At 38.2% G+C, this 24,960-nt stretch overlaps 1 protein-coding gene across 3 annotated transcripts in view; it reads left to right on the top strand.

The window, feature by feature from the left end:
- Positions 1-24,960, top strand: part of ralgapb (Ral GTPase activating protein non-catalytic subunit beta) — a 55,644-nt gene that overhangs the window by 29,195 nt on the left and 1,489 nt on the right. For 2 of the 3 annotated variants that reach the window (XM_079627717.1, XM_079627718.1), the window contains exons 12-30: positions 661-775; positions 886-1,033; positions 1,748-1,812; positions 3,175-3,313; positions 5,383-5,516; positions 6,807-6,989; positions 8,007-8,158; positions 10,259-10,446; positions 12,159-12,262; positions 12,482-12,637; positions 13,916-14,125; positions 15,455-15,613; positions 16,609-16,768; positions 18,255-18,377; positions 19,099-19,235; positions 21,983-22,088; positions 22,762-22,837; positions 22,909-23,057; positions 23,775-24,960. The exon at positions 23,775-24,960 is cut by the window's right edge and continues 1,489 nt beyond it. In XM_079627717.1, coding sequence (XP_079483843.1) covers positions 661-775; positions 886-1,033; positions 1,748-1,812; positions 3,175-3,313; positions 5,383-5,516; positions 6,807-6,989; positions 8,007-8,158; positions 10,259-10,446; positions 12,159-12,262; positions 12,482-12,637; positions 13,916-14,125; positions 15,455-15,613; positions 16,609-16,768; positions 18,255-18,377; positions 19,099-19,235; positions 21,983-22,088; positions 22,762-22,837; positions 22,909-23,057; positions 23,775-23,968 — 2,698 coding nt within the window. In that variant the 3' untranslated portion in view covers positions 23,969-24,960. The remainder of the gene's footprint in view (positions 1-660; positions 776-885; positions 1,034-1,747; positions 1,813-3,174; positions 3,314-5,382; positions 5,517-6,806; positions 6,990-8,006; positions 8,159-10,258; positions 10,447-12,158; positions 12,263-12,481; positions 12,638-13,915; positions 14,126-15,454; positions 15,614-16,608; positions 16,769-18,254; positions 18,378-19,098; positions 19,236-21,982; positions 22,089-22,761; positions 22,838-22,908; positions 23,058-23,774) is intronic. The other variant, XM_079627719.1, reaches the window with a different exon arrangement.

The raw sequence follows: 24,960 nt of genomic DNA, 5'->3' as shown, positions 1-24,960 counted from the left end.
ACAAACAATAAACATTAGACAAATAAAAAAGGAAATGGCGTCTGTGTCATCTGTGCATTTTGTTCCTCTGAGTAAATGGCTGCTGGAACAAAGCTATTTTTATACCCCTTTGTTCTGCACTTTGGGAGTATATACCTTCGTCTGGAAGGAAGAAGCTGAAATTCACTGTGCAACAGGTGTGCATCATCATTTAAAACTGAGCCAGTTATCCGCTGTAACTGTCTGGTGTACAGGGACACTGGGCTAAACTGTGACACACCAATCAGCTTACTAGACCATTTAACAATTTGATTAGGGAGCGTAGGGATAGACTTCAATAAAAGCACGGTAGAATAAGCCCATCATGGTTTTGTCAATGTTGAAATAAGACCGTTTCCTCAAACTAAATAAGCGCTGGTGCCCCTTTTTGCACACAGCCTCACAATTTGCCTCAAAGTTCAGTTTTGAGTCGATAATTGTCCTACAAGATATTTGTAGGATTGGGTTCATTCCACTTTAATGGATGTAGCTTAATGCATGTGGGCATGTCCTCTCAAATCAATTATTTTGATATTATATTACAATAATAATAGATATTATTGTAAATGATGCCTATCCCACACCACTACTACATGCTCGATTGTTAATGCATTTATATTTCTGTTAATTTTGCTCCATCAGAGAGTTGTCCAAGTTTAAGTCATACGTGAACCCTACTGAGCTGAGAAGAGCTTCCATCCATATCTTGTTATCCATGCTTCCTCTTCCTCACCACTTTGGCAACGTCAAATCAGAGGTAATAATTAGTTTATTATATAGTAATCTTCTTGGGATCTCTGTAACTTAATTTTCTGAGGGAAAAAATCTAAATTTAATTGGCTGTGATTTTTCTAATTACATTTGCAGATTCTGTTGGAAGGGAAATTCAGCAATGATGAAAACTCCCTCCATGAGAAGGCGGTCACCTTCCTCTCCCTGAAGCTGCGATTGGTCAATATTTTGATCGGCGCCTTGCAAACAGAGACAGACTCGATCAATACACAGATGATACTGGGTACGGCTGCCTGTTCAATATGTCCATTTACTATTTTGTCAAGTGAAATGTTAAAACAAACTATATATACATGTATACTTTTTTATATTATTATATTAAAATAACTTTATTATTATTATTATATTATGTTATAAAAGCAATAAGGAAGTATTTAGTGATTACAGAAGAAAAATAATAGTGTACGTCCTTATCGTTAAATTAAACCGTAAAAGTTTAATTTCCAAAATTACAGTATTTTTTTATTTATATTATGTATTATCTCAGGATAAAGGGAACAGCAAATGTGCAATATTCCTATATGGAGGTAATAGTTTTTATTGTGTGTTTGTTGTAGGTTTATACTGTTCTTCTTTTTTTACTGTACCTTCTCAATGTCTATTTATTGAGTGTAGTTTTGTTAGTTCTTCTTTTATGTTGACTTTTTAATGTTGACTCAATGAGCTTTGCTTCAGAAATGCCTTTGTACTTCTACTAGTACATGTACTAATGGCAAATAAAACTTCAATTAATCAAATCAAATTGAAAAATCATAATTATGCAAACTTGCGGTGGAAAGGCTGTACTAAAACTTCATCTTCCCTTAAAATGCAATTGATCTCGAGTATCTAAAAGTGATGGTTAAAGGAATATGAAGTAGGCTTTTCAGTCAGAAGAATTATTTTTTGCTTTAATCCCTGTGAGTGTCAATAAAACTTCATGTGTGTCTTTTTACAGCGGCGATGCTGAATATCGTCCAGGATTCGGCTCTGTTGGAGTCTGTCGGTGCCCAAGCTGAAGTGGTATGAGTTATACTTGTTATTTATAGAGCTTGAACTGGATTTGAATTGTCTGCTAGGTCATCGGTTCCCAACAGGGGGGTCGCGGCCCACATGGGGGCCTCAGCGAGCTCTGTGGGGGGTCGCGTCATATTTTGAAAAGTTTTGAGCAATGAGAATTAAATAAAAGTCCTTAACTTTTTTCTGTAAAAAATTTACAAAATGTTTATAATGAGCGAGTTCATCATGAATCCATTTTCCACTCCGTGTTTTTGTCTTATCCTGAGCCACTATGGTACTCCTATAATAAGTGTTTACATTGGGACTATTTTACACTGGTTCGGATCGCTGCCGCTGCGGAGTAGCCCAGTACCCGCGTGACTCGTCATAGACGTACACAGAGAGAAGTAGTTCCGGCTACAATGTTCTTCCGAAAGACGCATTATTCTGTTAATAATTATCGCTCGCTATAGCGCCAAAAGCGTCAAAAATAAAGCCTCACAAATAACATGCAAGTATTGAGGTCCCAGACAGCAGTAATTTAGTAATATAGCCTATATTCTTTCTTTTTTTACGTACACACCAGTGTGAATATTTTTGTTATTGCATTTCAAATAGGGCCAGTTTATAGGCTACTCCTTGGCTTACGTTTTTAAATTACAAAGGACCTACTGATTTTTTTGTTATTGTATTTTCAATATTATAGGCTATTATTTGTGCATAAACATATCTGATTATAGTAAACATAAATTAGTTTGAAAACAACATATTTTATCATCCTTGCTGCAAGCTTACAAGAGCGATAATATCATTAAATGTGAAGGGGGCCCTAAAATATTTTCTTGGGAAAAAGGGGGTCTCAGACAAAAAGAGGTTGGGAACCACTGTGCTAGGTGATATGTGACCCTAGACCACAAAACCAGTCACATGAAATTGAGATTTATACATCAACTGAAAGCTGAATAAATAATCTCTCCAGTGATGTGTGGTTTGTTAGGATAGGACAATATTTGGTCGAGACACAACTATTGAAAATCTGGAATCTGAGGGAGCAAAAAAATCTAAACATTGAGAAAATCTCCTTTAAAGTTGTGCATTTATGTTCACGATTGTGCTGCATTCACCCACAAAAATACATGTTTTATATATTTACGGTAGGAAATTTACTAAATATCTTCATGGAACATTATCTTAATATCCTCATGATTTTTGGCATAAAAGGAAAATCAATCATTTTGACCCATACAATGTATAGTTGCTATTGCCACAGATATACCCGTGCGGCTCCAGACTGGGTTTGTGCTCCAGGGTCACATATGTGATGAACATTTACAACAGTTATGAATGGCATTGATGATGAAGTGCTGGTCTGAATGTGTCTTGTAGGGCAGTGTGGATGGAAGCCATTCTCTGGCTAAGAGCCACAGTCGCAATAACAGTGGCATCAGCAATGCTAGCGCTGGCAGCTCCGAAGCCACGACTCCTGACAGCGATCGACCCGCACAAGCCCTGCTGAGGGACTACGGTAAGAGACACTAATGCAGAACCAACCACCGCATCCGAACTGCATTAGAGGCGTTTGAACTCCGACTGTTTGACTTTGACCAATTGCTTTCATTCCTCTTATGCATTTAGCAAGTTCAGATGACAGGTTTCACTTCACTATGACAAAAATCATAATTGTCGATTATTCCCTTGAAATTGTAATTGCGATTTTATTAATTATTATCACTTTTTACATTGAATGATGTTTTGAATAGCTTTATACCATAGTTTTAAGCGACTGCATGCTATATTGTTACAGGTGAAACTTGAAAAATGTATTATTTATTTCAGTAATTCAACTTAAAAGGTGAAACTAATATATTATATAGACTCATTACATGCAAAGTGAGATATTTCAAGCCTTTATTTGTTATAATTTTGATGATTATGGCTTACAGCTTATGAAAACCTTTTCACAATATTCTAATTTTAAATTTGGGGTTTTCATAATAAGCTGTAAGCCATAATCATCAAAATTATTACAAATGATGACTTGAAATATCTCACTTTGCATGTAATGAGTCTATATAAAAATAAACAAGCTTAGTTAAGACAAGTTAACAAGGGTTAGTTTAGTTTATTTGTGCCATCACACAACATGATTTTTTTTGTGGATTTTGGGGAACATTCGAGCGCCCCTTACCATAACCACCAGTTTAACACACTACTAACTAACTCAGCCAGGCCCCGCCCCTTTATTCTGCGTATGAATTATATAAATGAGGAATATTGTGATGTGTTCGTTTCCAGAAACAAACTCAAGACTACAATGGAGGCTTTTCAGGAGTTCAGAAACAGTGACACTGATATAGAGAATAACTTTCTATCCATCTTATTCCTGACGATCTCACTGCGTGTTGAATTATGGGCGGCACTTCCGGTTTGGGGAACTTCCATTCAAAAATGCTGAAACTAATCATTTAAAATCATAAGTTTGCCCAACAAATAAAGCTTATCCCTTAGTTTGACTGGATGAGCTGTCAATTTCCCTTCATGGTTTATTTTCAGACATCATGAGAATAACACACACTTGGTATTTTAACGTATTTTAAAAACATATATTGCGCATTTGTGGTCTGTTCTCCCGAATTTAATTTACGATATATTCCATTAATAATTCACTGGAATGCATTAATAATCTCTCGTTATTCTCATCAAATCCTCACGTCTCTTCCCAGGTTTGTTTTCACAGGTAAATGCAATTTATAATCTGTCAAAATGGCGGAAATCATTTTGAAATAGTAACACGTAATGCTGAAGTTAATGAACATTTTTGATTAAGGCGACATAAGTTACAGATATATTAGTGATATTTAACCAAAGACTCGCACTTTTGGGGTTATTTGTTCTGATGAAAGTACCTTGTTGATGCTTTTACACTTTTAAATTTCTTTTTAATGTTCGATGTTTGAACGGTGAGTAGATTAACGTCGTCTCATTGTGACACTTTCTTAACATATTGCGTTCATAGGGCGAGCCTTTTCACTGGTTGTTTACAGCTTAACGAAAGTTACACCCACAATTCCCGCAAAGCGCCATGGGCCGCAGGAATAATGTGGATAGAGAATTACTTTGTGCTCAAACAAATTACACACTAAAGAAAGATAACCATGGAAAAAAGCAGAATTGGTCCTCTTTAAAGCATTCGTAAAGTGCATCCCAGGAATGCGAAGTAATGCATCTCTGCATGTTTGTAGAAGTTGCATGGTGTCCGTCAAACACGTGCATTTTAAAATGCAACAGATATTTCTTTAAACCCAAAGCTGTTGATCTGTCGAACATCTTTAACCAGGTTTGTTTTGTACAATGAATGCTTTTTATTTATTTTCAAAGCATGACGTCAAACGACGCCTAACGCGGCTTATGATTTGGCTGGACTAGATGACCATCATTGTCTGTAACTAGCGAGCGATAACTTGTTCTTGTGCTCATCTGTGTTCATGTGTATGGTTCATCGTTGCCGTCACATGTCTCAGTGCCTGGCTTGCGTTTTGTGCACGTGTGTGTTACTAACCCGCTGTCTGTGGCGTGCTGTGTGTTATATCCCAGCTCTCCACACAGACACGGCGGCCGGGCTGCTGATCCGAAGCATTCACTTGCTCACGCAGAGACTCAACTCCCAGTGGAGACTCGACATGAGCATCTCTCTGGCCGCCCTCGAGCTGCTGGCCGGCCTCGCCAAGGTACGCTGACAGTTCATCTCTACATTTATATCTATCTGTGTATCACTTATTGTGTAAAATTTGTTACATAGTAGAAATGGTTTATTTTTTTGCACATTGAAAACGATTAATCGTGATTAATCGAAATCAAAATACAAGTTTGTGTTTACATAATATATGTGTGGTGTGTATAATTATTTTGTATATATAAATACACACACATGCATGTATATATTTAAGAAAAATTTTTTATTTATATATAAAATTGTTCTATTTATTTATAATCTAAATCATATAAAAAATATATATGCAGTATATAAATGCAAATATTTCTCAAATATGTACACATGCATGTGTGTGTATTTATATATACAAAATAATTATACACAACACACACACATATATTATGTAAACACAAACTTTTATTTTGGATTCGATTAATCGCGATTAATCATATAATTTTGTTGTACTCTACAAATAAAGATTATGATACAGTAAATGGTAATAGCCAGTGGGTCTTTTTATATATACACTACCAGTCAGTTTGTAATAATTATGATTTTTAAAGTTTTTGAAATAAGGTTCTTATCCTCCTCACCAAGGCTGCATTTATTTGATCATATAAAAAAACAGTACAAATTCTTCCATTTTATTACAATCTTAAAAAAGCTGTTTTCTATGTGAATATATAGTCAAGTGTAATTTATTCCTGTGATCAAATCTGATTTTTCAGCATCATTACTCCAGTCTTCAGTGTCACATGATCCTTCAGAAATCATGATGATCTGATGATTTGATGCTCAAGAAACATTTCTGAGCTACTGTAGAAACCGTGATACACTATCATTCAAAAGTTACAAAAATTAACTAAATTAATACTTTTATTCAGCAAGGATGTACTAAATTGGTTAAAAGTGACATAAAATACATTCATAGTGTTATAAAACATTTCTACTTCAGATAAATGCTGTTCCTTAGAACTTTCTATTCAAAGATCGTTGAAGATTTTTTTTTTTTATCACGGTTTCCACACATATCTAAAGCTGTTTTCAACATTGATAATGATCAGAAATGTTTCTTGAGCAGCAAATCATCATATTAGAATGATTTCTGAAGGATCATGTGACACTGAAGACTGGATGGTGTTGAAAATTCAGCTTTGATCACAGGAATTTTTGCAATGTTTAATCACAATATTAGTTTTTAGTGCATTTTTAATCAGATAAATACAGTCTTGGGGAGCAGAAGTGATCGTACTTTTAAACCGTTCATGTACAAACTGAGTGAAATGTGTGTTTGTTGTGCGCACAGGTGAAGGTGAGCGTGGACTCGTCTGATCGCAAGCGTGCGGTCAGCTCTGTGTGCAGTTACATCGTGTATCAGTGCAGTCGCCCCGCTCCGCTGCACTCCCGAGACCTGCACTCCATGATCGTCGCCGCCTTCCACTGCCTGTGTGTGTGGCTCACCGAACACCCCGAAATGCTCAACGAGAAGGTACGGCCGGTCAAACCTCAACTTCAACTGGTCAGAGGTCGTAAAGCCTGAAACTGGAGTACCAGAAGCAAAAACAAAGCAGTCAAACAAGCCACTTCTCTATCTTAAACTTCCTGTTTATGTCCAAATCTCATCTAGTTCAATGACAAATGTGACCCTGGACCACAAAACCAGTCACATGGGTCAATATTTTTTTAAATTGAGATTTATACATCACCTGGAAGCGGAATAAATAAGCTTTCCATTGATGTTTTTTGGAAAGTTATATATTTCAGATTTTGAGACGCCTCTAATTGAAACCTATTTAAAAAGGTGATAGATTTGATAAGGTTGATTCAGTTCCACGAATCACTTCGGCGCTTCAATTATTAATATACCTCATCTTCTAAAAAAGGAGTTTTACAGATTTTAAATTTTGACATTAACATATGTATACTATACTTTATATATATATATATATGTAAATATTGCTTTTTATTATACTATATACAGAAACGTTTAAAAGTTTGGGGTCAGTAAAACAATTTTTTATTAACTTGTCTATGTAAATATATTTCTGATTCTTATCGATGTTGAAAACAGCTTCATAGTTCTGTGGAAACTCAGATATATTTTCTTTTTCAAGATTATTTGATGAATAGAAAGTTCTAAAGAACAGCATTTATTTGAAATAGAATCTTTTATAAATGTCTTTGTCACTTTTGATTAATTTTAAAGGGTCCTTGCTGAATAAAAGTGTAAATTTCTTTTAAAAAATTCTTACTGACACCAAAGTTTTGAATGCTATATCATACTTTTATATTGGTGCATATACATAAAAATAATATGAAAAAATACTGAAAAGTATGGAGAACAGCAGTTCCATAAACAACGATTTCTTTTATAGAAAAATAATAATAATTGTAATACATTGTAGAGAAAATGCATAAATATCAAGATGTTAATTGAATTTCATCTAGAGTTGTTAATGTTTTTTAGCTGTCAGATTGAATATGTTATACTCTTGTGTTACTCAAGGATTGTCTGATCGAGGTGTTGGAAATTGTGGAGCTTGGCATCTCGGGCAGCAAGTCCAAAACCGGCGAACAAGAAGTGAAGTACAAAGGAGACAAAGAGCACAACCCGGCGTCTATGAGGGTCAAAGACGCTGCAGAGGCCACGCTATCATGGTGAGCGTCTTTCATACACACACCCATTGAGTCCTCTCCTACGATATGTACGTCTGTCTTGGGCTAATTTAATCTGAATGAGTATGCAGGATGATGTTCATATAGTTTTGAAGCCAATATTCCAGGCTACATGATACAATTTTCAAAAGTCTTGTATAGAAATAATCAGTATGGGTTTCATGGCCTTATTTCAGTGACACTTTTTTTTTTTTTTTTTTTTTTTTTACAAACCATGCATAAATGTCATTATCTCAAAACTACAAACTTTTACATACATGCTGCTGACATATTATTGTAGAGTTTGTGCTGAATACATTGTAATCAGACTTTAGCCATGAAAATATCACAACAGAAATACAAATGTCAGCGGATGTCAGAACGCCTCCAGGGCCCAGAAAACACCTCAGACCCCAGAGGGTTGATCCGGATACATTTGAAAACGGCGTTTTCGTTTAAAACGCTCTCCGTCCACACTCGCGTTTTCCGACGTTTCAGTGCGGATGACAAACTTTAGAAAAACGCCTGAAAATGCTAAATTCACCTTTACAGCGCATGCGTAAACCCTCACAGAAGCTCACTGAGATGATACAGACGGGAAAATAAATAATAAAGTCATTGCGCAATTCTTCTGGCAGGATCATTTTATTCAGCAAAATATCTGAGCATTCCCTGATCGTCCAGGTCGCTCTCACTCGCCATTATATGTTCTGTCTGAAGCGCGACTGCTCATGTTTAGCAAATGCTAGTGAATTTTCTGTCATGTTTGGAGGACTGTGATAATGAAGAGTGTGTGAAGTAACATATCTTTAGCTACAGTGTGAAAGTGAACCGCACATAACAGGCACAATACCGGAATAAACATCTATATCTATTGGTACAATATGCGTCACATGACTAAACTTACATCATCGTTAATCATCGTGTTCACCACACGGACACAGCGTTTACAAATTTATCCACTTTGGAGAGTGTTCTCAAAAAGCTTTGTTTTCCTTAAAGGGTTTTTATGTTAATGATCTGTAAGACTGGGGCTTTATTAATGCTGTTCATTGATTCAAGTAAATTTGTTGATATTTGGGTATAAAGTGTTTTAATTCTACAATAAATGGTGTAAAAGTGTCTGAGTGCTGCCCTCTTCAGGTTGAACAGTGGCTACTGCAGTGAAATTTTCCTATTGGATGTTGTGGTACTGTGTGACGTAAGCAGGTACCAGCTCACCACGCCCCTTGGCTACAGAGAGATGTGTCTCAGGCCCCATCCACACTACTGCGTTTTCGTTTAGAAAACTTTTGCTACGTTTGCACCTCCCGTCCAGACTACAACGGCAAAAACAAAGACCTAAAACGGAGAAGTTTAGAAACGCTCCGACCCCGTTTTGCGTTTTGAATCTCCGGAGGGCGTTTTAGTGAAGACTGTCAGAACGGAGGACTTTAGAAACGCTGACGCAGAGGCTCACGCTCGGCTCTATGATTGGGTGTCATCAGTCATGGCGTATCCTTCCCTGATTCGTCAGACACCCATCACATGACCCGTCCCCGGGAAGAAAACATACAAAACCAGCCTGGACTACGTAACGTTCGTGACTGCAACATGGATAACGAATTACAAGCGTTACTGACGTTGATGTCTTTGCTAGCAGCTGTTGTGCAAGTAAATTCTGCATTTTACAATCTTATAACCGCCTACATACGCCTGTTTTACACCGGCACGTGTATGCCCGGTGTTGGTGAATGGTCACATGATCCGCGTTTTCAGTCGTTTTAATGTGGACGGAGATCAATTCTAATACGCAGCTAAACCGCTAGTGTGGACGGAGATCGTATTCGTTTTTAATTCTCCGTTTCTAAACTAAAACGCATTAGTGTGGATGAGACCTCAGGTGCACGCCTCCCATCCGCTGGGCTCTGCCCACTTTTCCAGCATTTTTTAAATATTGCCAGTGGATGGAGTCAGGCTCTGACCAGGGGTTGAGTTACCCTTTAATAAAAACGCAGTCTCAGTGTGAACGGAAGCCCGAAACGGAGAGCAAAAGGTGCATTTTCAAACGAAAGTGTATTAGTGTGGACAAGGCCTTGATATTTGTGTTGCTGTGTGTTCCAGTATAATGCAGGTGTTGGGAGCGTTCCCGTCTCCCAGTGGCCCCGCCTCTCCCTGCAGTCTCTTGAACGAGGACACGCTGATCAAATACTCCCGACTCACCTCCACGTCTCACAGTAACTTCAGATACTTCGTCCTGGATAACTCCGTCATCCTCGCCATGCTGGAGCAGCCGCTGGGAAACGAACAGAGTGAGAAAAACACCCTTCATCTTTCATTCCTCCGGTGCAGAACGGCTCTGATTACACGATTATTTGTGTAGCGCATTTCACAATACACATTTCAAAGCAGCTTTACAGAAAGTGCACGAGTCCATGTTACAGTTTAGAGTGATCTGTTATCAGAGGTTTACGGTCTAATGCCTGGTTCTGATTACACGATTATGATAGTCGCTGTGTAAGATTACGTGATTTTGACTCCTAAAATCTTGTCGTGTCGTGGACAAGAAACACGTCAGACTACACGTTGCTTTCCGACCAGTCATTGCTTGCCGTCTCGCATACACACACATTCACTCACTCTCACACACACACACTCTCGCTCGCTCACTCACTCACGCACTCACTCTCTCACACACACAAACGCATACACACACACACACTCACTCTCGCTCACTAACTCACACAAACGCACGCACCCACTCACTCTCTCTCGGTCACTTACTTGCGCACACACACTCTCTCACTCGCATGCACGCACTCTCTCTCACACACACACTCTCTCTCGCTCACACACTCTCTCTCGCTCACTCACTCGCACAAACGTATGTAGGCACGCACACACACACTCGCACGCACGCACACACACTCGCACGCACAGTCGCACACACACTCACTCTCTCTCACTCACTTACTCGCACGCACACAAACACACTCTCTCGCTCACTCACTCACACAAACGCACGCACGCACTCACTCGCGCGCGCACACACACACTCACTCTCTCACTCACTCAATCACTTGAGCACACACACACACACTCACTCTCTCACTCACTCAATCACTTGAGCACACACACACACACTCTCGTTCACTCACTCACACAAACACACCACGCACAGTCACTCGTGCACACACTCTCGCGCACACACACACACACACTCTCACTCACTCACACAAACACACCACGCACACAGTCACTCGTGCACACACTCTCGCGCACACACACACTCACTCTCTCACTCACTCAATCACTTGAGCACACACACACACACTCTCGTTCACTCACTCACACAAACACACCACGCACACAGTCACTCGTGCACACACTCTCACTCACTCACTCACACGCGCGCAAGCACACACACACTCTCACTCACTCTCGCACACACACACACTCACTTGCGCACTCACTCACTCACTCTCGCACACACACACACACACTTTCACTCACTCTCGCACACACACACACTCACTTGCGCACTCACTCACTCACTCTCGCACACACACACTCGCACACGCACACACTCACTCAGTCACTCTTGATGGAACCCGTCGTGGAGGACCGAAAAAAAATTAAACCTACTAGTTTTATGGTGATGTCGTGAAGCATCTCAGACTCGTCGTCGTCGGTTGTCGTCCACTATGACACACACTATACGAGATGAAACGATCGAATCTTGCGTCCCGACGCCCGTTGTCGTTTACGAATCCCCACGACACCCTGCGTCACACGGATCGGGCTAAAATCGTGTCATCTGAACCAGGCATAAGTTATATATTTCAGAAATGTACATATACAAAATCACAGTTAGCTAAAACTGTACTCATTTAATGCAGAAACAATTGAAGTAATGAATACTTGTTTGTTAACACATGATTATGACATTTAGAAAATGTAGCATTTGTGCATGTTGATTCAGAGAACTTATTTCCTGTTAATGTGTGTGTGCACGTGTCCGCAGACCCCTGCCCGTCAGTCACCATGTTAATCAGAGGCATGTCCGGTCGACACGCATGGACAATGCAGCTCTTCCATCAGCCTCGAGGCGCAAGAGCCAATCAGAAGGTAAGACGCAACATCAACCACCAATCAGGGCAGAGATCTGCTTTTAGTAGCCAATCAGAAGCAAACAACTTTCACAAGTTTCACATTCACTTCATAGCACTAATGGTCTCTATTAAAATGTCCTTTGAGAGAATGTGGCTTCTCAGATTTAGTATTTGGTAATAATTGTGAGCTGTGTTATGCTTATACTGTCTCTTTATATGTCCATCTCTCCTACAGCAAGTGTTTGTTCCTGAAAGCCGACCCACGCCCAAAAACGATGTCGGGATTCGGTTTAACGTCAAGCACAGACCGTTCCCAGAGGAAGTGGATAAGATTCCGTTTGTGAAAGCCGACCTGAGCATCCCGGATCTCCATGACATTGTGGATAAGGAGGTATAAAAGCCTCAGAACTGTTATCTTTAGCATTACACACTTTACAATATATGTGGAAACCTCACAGCCACGCATGTTGTACAATTTATAATAGTCTTAAGGCAAGACACTACAGGTGAATAGGGTAACATTTTTAACTAGCAGATATACACAGATTCTGTTATTTAATGTTTAAATATGCAAATTAGGCAATATCTCATTAAATATGCGCTAATTTGCATTCCGGTGTATATATATTTTTTTTTAAACTAATTCTGAGTATGGGATAAAGCCAATGTTCACATATTAGATGGGAAAAAAATTACAGAGGGATTTATGGATATCTACTTTTGTTATCCTGTAAATCAGAATATACTGTCAATAGCCTTTAAAAAATTATTTGCCATGTTTTTTGGAATAAAATGTTATATAAATCAGGCTAGGAATAATATATTTACAAGTCCCTCAGTAAATGTCTTCATAATATAACTAGGCACAAGACTGGAAGGTTTGGTGTATATCGGTGCGACTGAAGTGGAGATTTCGGACTTGGAGAATGAGAGAAAAGTCATTTTGAGAAAACGGCTTTAAAGATTTATCATCAGCCAATGAGATTGCGCATTCAGCCCTTTTACTTTCACGATTGGTTGCTGATAAAAAGGAAATTACCATATTTGGATCCGACAGCATTGTACAGGAGAGAGAGAGCTTTCTAACGGTGTGTGTGATGACGGTGCAGACAGAGATCGCGGATCATGATGATTCAGAACGACAACTTTTGTTGAATTTATGAGAAATCTACAGACGCAAACACAGTGTAGTAAAATAAAGACCTAATGTGTATTTCAGACTTTTTTTCACCACAAGTCTGAAAGAAGACATGTTATTGAAGACAAATATCCCAAAATCTCAAAATTGACCAGTAAAAAAAAAAACAATGTTTTTGTCTCGCCTTAACATCATGAATCCGGAAACAAAACAAAAAAAGTTTTGTAAGACGGATTTTATTGACTCCGTATTGAAATTGTGTTAATCTTGATCAAAAAAAGTTACATAGTGTATCTTTAAGTATGCGGTGCTGTGATAAACACAATAGTGAATACAAATATCTGAATGGCTGTTTGAAACATTTAAATATTTTTTGGCTTGCTTTCTTCTTCGTGACGGGTGGGTTTGGCTGCATGAAAAGAAGCATTTTTAAAAATGCATACTTAAAATCTAAATAATTTGTAATATTTTGTGTGTGTTTATCAGAAAGTTGCACTCACAATAGTCTTATCGTGTGTGTGTGTGTTTCAGTTGGAGCAGCAGCACGATAAGCTGCGAGCCGTGATGGGGAAGCAGATCGATTACGAGACCAAACTGGAGCACAACACAGAGGACTTGTGGAGGAATAAGTCCTTCCCAGACCCGCTGACCGACTGCAAACCACCAGCTCCCGCTCAAGAGTTTCAGACCGCCCGCCTCTTCCTCTCGCACTTCGGCTTTCTGTCACTAGAGGCGCTCAAGGTATGAGAATGCACAAGTTAGTGTAGTTAACTAAAACAGAAAGTAAAAGTCCTCCTCAGTATTTTGTTCCAATCACCTGGGTTTGCTAATTAGTAGGGATGCACCGAATCCAGATTTTTTGGGTTAGACCGAATACTGAATCCACTGGTTAAGATTCTGCCGAATCCGAAACCGAATACCGAATTCTACTCCCATCCTCAGTCCATTAACACAGTTTTTCATTTAATTTAATTTTAACTGTAAAAAAGAAAAAGAATAATCAACATTATGCATTTTAACAGCGGTGTTGTATATTGTTTAGGGTCCTTGCCACCACGAGACAAATCTTCATTGCAAATTGAACATGTAGCTCGAGTTGAATTGCCTTCTTTTGACTGAAAGTACTGCCAAACAGATAAGAGCACATAAAATAAGTAATACATAAATAAGAGCTGCGCGCTACTGTTGAACTGTCTGCCGTCTGTATTGTATTGTATGCGCCTCGATACCCCATGTATGCGGGTTATTTCTGTTTGATGCTCATTTTTATTTTAGTTTATTAAAGGAGAACTCTGGTCAATTTTAACATTGAGCTCATTTTTTTGTAAATTTGGAGTGCTGTAAATACAGAGAACAACGACAAAAATTTCTTTCTAATAACATAATTTTTATGAATATCTTTCACATCTACTGCTGTCAGATTCACTCGTGTTCACTCTGAAGGAATCACTCACATGGCTGGGCACTTGTAATGACACATCAAAGATGATAAGAGAAATAAAAGCAGGTTTAAAATTTGCCCCTTTGAAGTCAACGGTGCAAATTTTAAAAAGAGGATAACACGGTGTAGGCAACACCGATTTTTGTCGTTGTTCTCTGTATTGACAGCACTCCAAATTTACTAAAAAATGAGCTCAATGTTAAAATTGACCGGAGTTCTCCTTTAAGTAACGCTGTGGATGGTAGTACGTGTGACAGACAGTTACATGAGTTCGATTGGGGAATAAAGTGCGAGTTGTAAGATGCCAATCGCCTCCATGCTATGTCTGGCCTCTGCTATAACTTTAGCTGTGAGCTACCAGTATCCCTATTTTACTTCCTAACACAACGCGTTACACTACGTTGACACTTTCCCGTAATCAACGGCAGCGTGACGTCGACCATCGTAGCGCGTGTGTATTGCAAGCCTAGGGTTCGGTTCGGCCCTTTAAAAAACCCAGTATTCGGCCGAATCCGAAACCGAATCCTGGATTCGGTGCATCCCTACTAATTAGCAGTTTTTCAGCCAGGAGATAGAAGTCTTCAGGTAGCTGGACTGCTCTAATGTGTGTGTGTGTGTGTGTGTCCCAGGAGCCTGGAAACAGTCGACTGCCTCCTCACCTCATCGCTCTCGACTCGTCTGTGTCGGGCTTTTTCGATGACATCGGATACCTGGACCTGTTACCGTCCCGGCCGTGTGACACCGTGTTTATCTTCTACATGAGAGCTGGACAGAAGAGCAGTCAAGAGGTGAAACCTCACACACGTCCTGCTGTGAAACTGTGTGCAGTCATCAGTTGTGTTGTACAGCTAATAGAATATTAAAGAGGTCATCGGATGCCCATTTTCCACAAGTTGGTATGATTAGGGTCTTCTTGTAAAGTTTGTAACATACTTTGGTTAAAATTCCTCAATGCTTGTGTAAAACAACAGCCTTTTATCTCCTCAAAAACAGCTGTTCACAGCGACCCGTTTCTTTAAAAGATAATGAGCTGCTAAAGACATGTAAAGTGATGCCTTGGTGGACAGTATACATAAAGGACTAAAGGGAAGAAATATGCTAATACGGGACAGTCCGTCAGTGGTCGTGGGCGGAGCATGAGCAATATGACATCAGATTGCTCAGAAAATCCAAACGGCTTGATTATTGAGAGTGTTTAGGTTTTTTAAAGATAAAAAAAACACATTTCAAAGACACGTTTTGTTTTGTTTTTTTTATTGAGAGAAGAAAGAAAATACAATATTTCCATTCACAGATACAATTTATCCTTCTTTTTTCCCTCCTTTTTTTTTAAACATATGCATATGTACACAGACAAATATACACACATAAAAATAAAATAAAATAAAAATGAATCAAAAACACTGATAAGAATTTGAGAGAACATAATTAAATTAGATCACAGAGTACCGTGTAATAAACAATGAACACCCCCCCCCCCCCCCCACCACCACCACCACCACCCACCCACTCCCCCACTCAGCTCACCACGACCAACACACATATTACTGGTTATTTATGCAAAACAAACAGTACAACAATAACAGGCACACATTCAATTGGGTAGTACCACTAAATTAGTGAAATAGGAAATAAAGGGTTGCCATTTATGGAAAAATTTGACTGTACATCCTCTCCACGTGTATTTAATTTTCTCAAGTTTAAAAAAATACATGATAAAGACAAATTTATATGCAAATTTTGCACCCCATGACCCCTTTAATGAGCTGGTGTGTGTGTGTAGATCTTGAGGAACGTGGAGTCGTCAGCAAACGTGCAGCCACACTTTCTGGAGCTGCTGTTGTCTCTGGGATGGCCGGTGGAGGTCGGGCAACATCCGGGGTGGACGGGCAGTGTGTTTACCAGCTGGACCATCAACACATCCAACGGTGCTGAAACACCAGGTACACACACACACACACACACACACACACACACACACACACACACACACACACACACACAGCATCTTCTCATGATCAGAGTATGGCTACGTTCACACTGTCAGTCCAAATCCAATTTTTTGTGTATCCGATTGGAATCTAAAATGATTGACATCCACACTGTATATCGCAACAGTTCAGATCCAGTTTGTGTCTCTTTCGATCTACATTGTTTTCTATGGCAATGACGTTGCGTTGGTAGGAATACGCCAAAAACAACAACAACCGCAACATGGAGGGGTTTGCAATAGAGATGTCTTCATTAAAAACATTTTTAAAATATATATATATATTTATAAAACATGTCTCCCTTGTAATTTTCTGCTCGTCTGGAACTTTGCAACAACACAGCATTGTTTCTGCACAGACTTTCAGCATGTGTCCTATAACAACGTCTGACGTTTACTTTTTACGTGGCGTGAGAAAGTCACATAAACCACGTGAAATCCGATCAGATCAGTCAAGACTGAAACGGATTTCCAGAAATGCGATTTGAATGGGATTTCAAACCGCTTATAGATGTAGCTTCAAACGGATTTGTAAAAAAAGGATTTTTTTTTGTGCTGTTCACGCTAGCTAATTCTGATCGGATATGCAGAAAAATCAGATTTGGACTGACAGTCTGAACGTAGCCTTTAATGTAGTAATAATATTTGACCCTGGACCTCAAACCCAGTCTGGAGCCGCACGGGTATATCTGTGGCAATAGCAACTATACATTATACGGGTCAAAATTATACATTTTTCTTTTATGCCAAAAATCATGAGGATATTAAGATCATGTTCCATGAAGATATTTAGTAAATGTCCTACCGTAAATATATAAAACATGTATTTTTGTGAGTGAATGCAGCACAATCGTGAACATAAATGCACAACTTTAAAGGAGATTTTCTCAATGTTTACATTTTTTTGCTCCTCAGATTCCAGATTTTCAATAGTTGTGTCTCGACCAAATATTGTCCTATCCTAACAAACCACACATCAATGGAGAGATTATTTATTCAGCTTTCATATGATGTATAAATCTCAATTTAAAAAAATTGACCCATGTGACTGGTTTTGTGGTCCAGGGTCACATATAATAAATATTCCAAATATAATTATATATTCCATGAGGTCACGAGCTTTTGATTATGCGCCTCTCCATTTATGGAACTCACTTCCCAACAGTTCTAGTCTTTCAGTCTTTAAATCTCATCTTAAAACTGTTTAGGCAAACTTTCATGTGATTTAATGTTTGTTGCTGTACCGGTTTTATTGTTTAATGTCATTGCTTTTATGGATTTTGTAAGGTGTCCTTGAGTGCCATGAAATCCGCCTATAAATAAAAATGTATAATATAAAGATAAAACACTAAATGACTTGGATCACAGTGATGCTCATAATGTAGCAGTAGATGATGTGTCGTGTGTGTGTGTGTGTGTGTGTGTGTGTGTGTGTGCAGATGATTCAGTGACTCTGGGTGACACTGGCGGTGGTGTGTTCAACGGAGAGAAGCGAGTGCTTTACTACGCAGACGCTCTGACAGAAATCGCCTTTGTCGTACCGTCTCTCAGCGACTCATCCGGTAAACTTCAGTTTCTACACTACACTGTTGCTGTGTTCAAGCGCTTTTAGGTTTGATTATGTTTGCAGCTAAACACACACACGTGCATTTGAGGCAAAAAGAGCCGTTTCTGTCACATGCTGCAGAGGACTATTGAAGGCATATTGCATTCTCCATTAATGCAACACGTTTAATTAATTAACAGTGATTTATTAATAGGGGTTTAACAATATATCATGTCTCAATATATCGCAATACAAAAATGCAACGTATGTATCGTGGATAGTGACAATATGTATTGTGTGTAGTTAACCCAACTACTATATATAATGTTGAATATAATGCAGTGGGTCTTGATAATGCCAGATGTCTGATGTTACCAGTATAAAGTGGCTGACATTATTTTAAATATGTCTAGTCAGTGACAGAGATCAAGCGTATTCGTCTAAAATAATTCTGTGTGTTCAGCTTCAGAATCATGAATATTGTTATTCTGGAGTCTCTATAGTCCTGTGCTTTGGGTTTCCAGCACCAATTCCAAGTCTATTCATTTACACACACAATGTAACACCAAATTTACCATTTTAATCAACAGTAAATTTTCTGTTAACCTTTTATTATATGTCTTGGAGTATCGCAATAATATGGTATCATGAGTTCAGTTTTAGTGATATCTTGAGATGAGGGTATCGTTACACTGCTATTTATTTAATGATAAATGTTGATTTCTCTCGTGACGCAGCGGAGTCGTCCGAGCACAGCTTCCCGACGGCAGACTCGGACTCGCAGATGGAGCTGTTACCCAGTTTACTGAAACAGCCCAACCTCACGCTGGAGCTCTTCCCAAACCACTCCGACAACATGGGACCCGCGCAACGGGTAACTTCTCGTCTCATCCTCAGACCTGAGCTTCTCTAATGAGGCCGTTACTGGTTAAAGGAACAGTCCACTTTTTCCGGAAATAAGCTCATTTTCCAGTTCCCTCTAGAGTTAAACAGTTTTACCGTTTTCAAATCCATTCAGCCGATATCTGGGTCTCGCGGTAGCACTTTTAGCATAGCTTAGCATAGATCATTGTATCTGATTAGACCGTTAGCATCTCTCTCAAAAAAATGACCAAGAGTTTCGATATTTTTCCTATTTAAAACTTGACTCTTCTGTAGTTACATCGTGTACTAAGACCGACGGAAAATGAAAAGTTGTGATTTTCTAGACCATGAACTCTCATTCCTGCGTAATAATCAAGAACTGCTGCCGTACCAGCAGCGCAATGATATTACACACTTAGTGCCGGTCACGTTGGAAGTTACCGAGCTGGGGACTATTTTCAGGCGCTGCGTAATATCATTGCGCCGCTGGTATGGCAGAACAGTTCCTTGATTATTACGCAGGAAAAATATTGAAACTCTTTGGTCATTTTTTTGAGAGAGATGCTAACGGTCTAATCAGATTCAGTGATCTATGCTAAGCTATGCTAAAAGTGCTACCGCCAGACCCAAAGATCGGCTTGAATGGATTCGAAAACGGTAAAACTGTTTAACTCTGGGGGAACTGGAAAATTAGCCTGTTTCTTTAAGTGGTTTAGCCTGGCCAGTATATCAGTCTGTCAGGAGTTATCAAGCAATGGGGTAGCGAACTTCATCCATCTTGTTTTCTCATTCACTTCCATTCTCACACACACTACGTCATGTTACTCAACTTCTAAATCAATTCAATTCGCATTTATTTGTACAGCGCTTTTGAAATTAAATATACTTTATTGTCCCTGATAGGGAAATTTGTAATTTCGCCAAACCCTGATTAAACCTACATTAAAAAAGTACACAAAATATACACATCATACACATAAAAATAAATAAACTTCACTAATTCATGTTCAGCATTGGTGGAGGTTGAGGAGAAGTGCTTTGAGGTCTCAGAAAAAGCGCTATATAAATGTAACTAATTATTATTATTATTAGCAGTCTAATTGATACCGGTACAAAAGTATTTTTGAGATTTCTGTCCCTTCTTCCAGACGGTAAGAGTTCATAAGAGCGGTAGAGTACATCAGACGGGTCGCTTAAAACCCTTTTTGTCTCATTTAATGTGTATTGCTCATACAGAGTCTGATTACTAGGATAGTCTTTCAGTCCAATCATTTTCATTGAAGTTCGAACAATATATAGTATATTTAGATTTTACAGAAAGATCACCGTACCAAGTCACAATACATATCATTTCAAAGCAGATTTACAACAGTAATTATAAGGTGTAAGCCACCAGGAGCCTAATTTAGGGAAAAATGGGGAAAAGGAAGAACGTGCAAAAGATAAAGGCATGTGTGCAGATATCATTCAGCTCTAAATAATAAAATAGGCTAATTTATCACTTGTGCTATGTTGCTTGCTATGCTGTTACACATAGGGCAACAATATACATGTTTCTGTCTAACTAGCTTACATAATCAGACAGTAAAGTGTGAAGATAATGTAACTTTCACTCACTTTTATATTTATTTATTTATATTTTTGGTAACACATCTCTAACGAGAGTTAGTTGACATGTAGTTGCAAAGTCACAGTATAGTTAGTAGAATGTCTAAAGTGGACTATCAAAATAAAGTGGATTCATATATTATTATTTTTTATGTGCCTCAATTTGTAATAATTTAAATATATAAAATAGCAAAATTTTATGTACAATCGACTTTTTAAAAAAAGATACATTCATGGTGATAACATGAAAAATGTGCTTTGGTTTAGTGGATGATTTCTGCCATCTACTGGAAAACAAACACTTTTAAAAGTAAAATAACATTAATTTTTAACTACAGTCACTAGATTATTCAATAGCTTTTCATTTATGTTTGTTTAGATATTATTAAGTCATTATTATAACAATCAAACTGACTCTTTGTCAAAGTTTAGCATTTTTTTGTACGGAAGTATAATTTTTGTGTGTGTGTGTGTGTGTGTGTGTGTTTTCATTTGTTCTCCATCGTAGATGTGTTAAGGTGTCACTTTCTGTGTGTGTTCTTCAGTGTAGCTGATTTTTATTTTTTACACAGTTTTACCGTTTTCTAATCCATTCAGACGATCTCCGGGTCTGGCGGTAGCACTTTTAGCATAGCTTAGCATAGATCACTGAATCTGATTAGCCCGTTAGCATCTCTCTCAAAAAAATTACCAAAGAGTTTCGATATTTTTCCTGTTTAAACCTTGACTCTTCTGTAGTTACATCGTGTTACAAAAGTTGCCATTTTCTAGGCCAATACATTTTATGAGTCAAAATTATACATTTTTCTTTTGTGCCAAAAATCATGAGGATATTAAGTAAAGATCATGTTCCATGAAGATATTTAGTAAATTTCCAAATGTTGTAGAATGATTTCTGAAGGATCATGTGACACTGAAGACTGAAAATTCAGCTTTGATCACAGGAATAGATTACATTTAAAATATATTCACATAGAAATTTTATAGGTACCGGTAATTATATTTTACAATATTACTGTTTTTACTGTATTTTAGATCAAATAAATGCAGCCTTGGTGAGCATAAGAGACTTCTTTCAAACACAAAAAAAAATCGTAATTATTCCACACTTTTGAGGGTTAGTGTATAATGTGTCTTTGTTGTGGTCAGTCCCCTACAGTGAAAAGCAAGAAGTTGCCGCCCGGAAGAACGATACCGCCATTAGGACCCGACACCAAAGTGCTGGTCGTGTGGGTCGAGCGATACGATGACATCGGTAACATGTTTTCCACTTAAAATTCCTTGATTTCAATTTAAGGTGTAAAATACAACAACAACCTATAAATCATGTATATATGTACAATATGTGTTGTAAAGTTAAACACACAAGGCACAGAGGGTGTGTGTGGGCCTGTCTATGAGGAATTAATAAATTGCTACACTGTAAAAAAAAAAAAAAAGTACTCTAAGTTGTGAATAAAACTAAGATTATTAGCTTTTCCAATTCAAAATTTAATTTATTTGTTTATATTTGTTAAATTGTTTCTGAGTGCTAATTGTTTCGAAGTAAACCTACACCAATTCTTTTCAATGTAGTTTTACTTGTGTTCTTTTAAAAACAAAAAAATAAAGGTCACACTTTACAATAAGGTTAATTAGTTAGTGTATATTAACTAACATGAACTAAAAATGTACATTTGTTACAGTATTTATTCATCTTTGTTAATGTTAGTTAATAAAAATACAGCTGTTCATGTTAGTTCACAGATTGCATTAACTAATGTTAGCAAATACAACCTTTGATTTTAATAATGTATTAGTAAATGTTGAAATTAACATGAACTAATATTAATAAATGCTGAAGAAGTATAGTTCATTCTTAGTTAATGTAACTAATGAGCCTTATTGTAAAGTGTTACCAAATTAAAGCTTGTGTTCTTTTCTGTCAGAGAACTTCCCAGTGTCGGAGTTACTGGCGGAGACGAGCACCGGCGTGGAGACGGCCGTCAACAGCAGCGCTTCCAGGTAACGCACCGCAGGTCAGACTGATCTCAGGCCCTGACATGATCTCATACACCTCACCTGTGCTCACTCAGGTCCAGCTCTTCAGAGAAGGACGTTCCCATCGTTTTCATCCATCCGCTGAAGACCGGCTTGTTTCGGATCAAACTCCACGGTGCTATGGGCAAATTCAACATGGTCATTCCTCTAGTGGACAACATGGTGGTTAGCAGGAGATCACTGGGTATGTGTGTGTGTGTGTGTGTGTGCGCGTGTGCGTGTGTGAGTGTGCGTGTGTGAGTGTGCGTGCGTGCGGTGTGTGTGAGTGTGTGCGTGATTGTGTGTGAGAGTGTGTGCGTGAGTGTGTTTGAGAGCGTGTGTGTGTGTGTGTGTGTGTGTGCGAGAGTGAGAGAAAATTAAAGTCGGGAATCATTATCTCCAAATTCTCATTTAAAAAAGTCAGAACTGCGATATATTAAAAAGTTGTAAAAAATAATAATAATAAAGTAAAAAAATCAGCTCACAATTTAGACTTTTTTTCTCGCAATTCCGATTGCAAATATTGCAAGATATACGGGGTTTTTTCGGTTTATATCTCATAATTCTAACTTTTTTCTTGCAATTCTGACTTTTCTCTCACAATTATGATTTTATGTCTCGCAATTCTGATAAACAAAGTCAGAATTGCTATATATTAAAAAAGTCAGCTGACAATTCTGCCTTTTTTTCTCGCAATTACAAGATTCTATCTTACAATCCTGAGAAAGATAAATATATAAACTCGCAATTGTGAGAAAAAAAGTCAGAATTGAGAGATTAAAAGATTTTTTAAAAGTCAAACCACCATTGGTGTTGGTTAAGGAGATTCCCCCTTCTATGTAAACCGAGAAAAGCGCTTTATAAATGTAATGAATTATTATTATTCAAATAATCTGTGATTGTCATTGTCTGCCCTCTCCAGGATTCCTGGTGCGCCAGACGGTGATAAACGCGTGCCGGAGGAAGCGTCTGGAGAGTGACTCGTACAGTCCTCCACACGTGCGGCGGAAACAGAAGATTGCAGAAATCGTGAACCGCTATCGTAACAAACAGCTCGAGCCCGAGTTCTACACCTCGCTGTTCCTGGAGGTCGGGGAGACGAGCCTCCACCCGTGACCGTCTCGCTGGAGGTGACCTGCGCTCGAGGGCTTCGGGGAACTACCTTCTCACTGTTGAGCGGCCAAACACCACCTCTACACGACCAGTGCCCCCCCGACAGCATGATTATCTTCACACACACACTTTATTTCTCCTGTGAATCTCACAAAAACCTGTCAAACTTACATTTCACCTCCAAAATAAATTTGATGTAGATATGCAAAAATATATATTTCTGTATTTTGCATGAAGAATATAAGCCTGTTTTTATTACAACTTTTGGGACATTCTTTTCATAACATTTGAGCTCATTTCCCCCCAATTTTGCAGTAAATGTATTTTGCTTGTAATGCATTTATTTAAGAATGAATTTCATAAATAAAAATGGTAAAGAACAATTTTCATTGTTCTCAAATCTGATGCTCATTACCGTAACGCCATAAAAATACTGTAGTACAATTATTTTAGTTTATTAAAATTGGCGTAATTAAAAAGCAGGACAACGAATACCACCATGATTTATAAAAAATACAAAAATTATCATTTAATGGCTTTTTTGCATTGAGTTGATGAGAATGTCAATAATTTATCAATGTAAAAAAAAAAAACCTAACGCTCCTAAAAACAGGCTTTATTTTTCTTCAAACGAAATCTGATTTATGTTTTGGAGTGAGATGCGAGTCGTTGCGCGGTCTCATGAGATCCTCCCGTTACTGTACTTCACGCTGAATGACGTTTATCTGATCATGTTTATTATTTGAAGACTGCTACAGTAAAGTCCTCACGTGAAGCCGTTTCTTCTAGAAGCACTCTGGGAATGAACACTAATGATGCCAGAATCTCCATGTTCAGTCGCTCTCTTCCTGACGAGCTTCGGTCTGCAGGCGTGAGGAATGCATGGAAGCCACAGCAGAGAAATAACACAGGTAATTGCGACTAATTCTTACTTTTTTTCTCTCAGAATCGTGAGTTTATATCTCACAATTGTGAGGGGAAAAAATCAGAATTAA

This window comes from Phoxinus phoxinus, assembly GCF_949152265.1.
Source record: "Phoxinus phoxinus genome assembly, chromosome: 11".
In the NCBI taxonomy this organism is placed as follows: Eukaryota; Metazoa; Chordata; class Actinopteri; order Cypriniformes; family Leuciscidae; genus Phoxinus; species Phoxinus phoxinus.
Note: the sequence above shows the minus strand (reverse complement) of the source record. Positions and strands in the feature narration are given on the sequence as shown.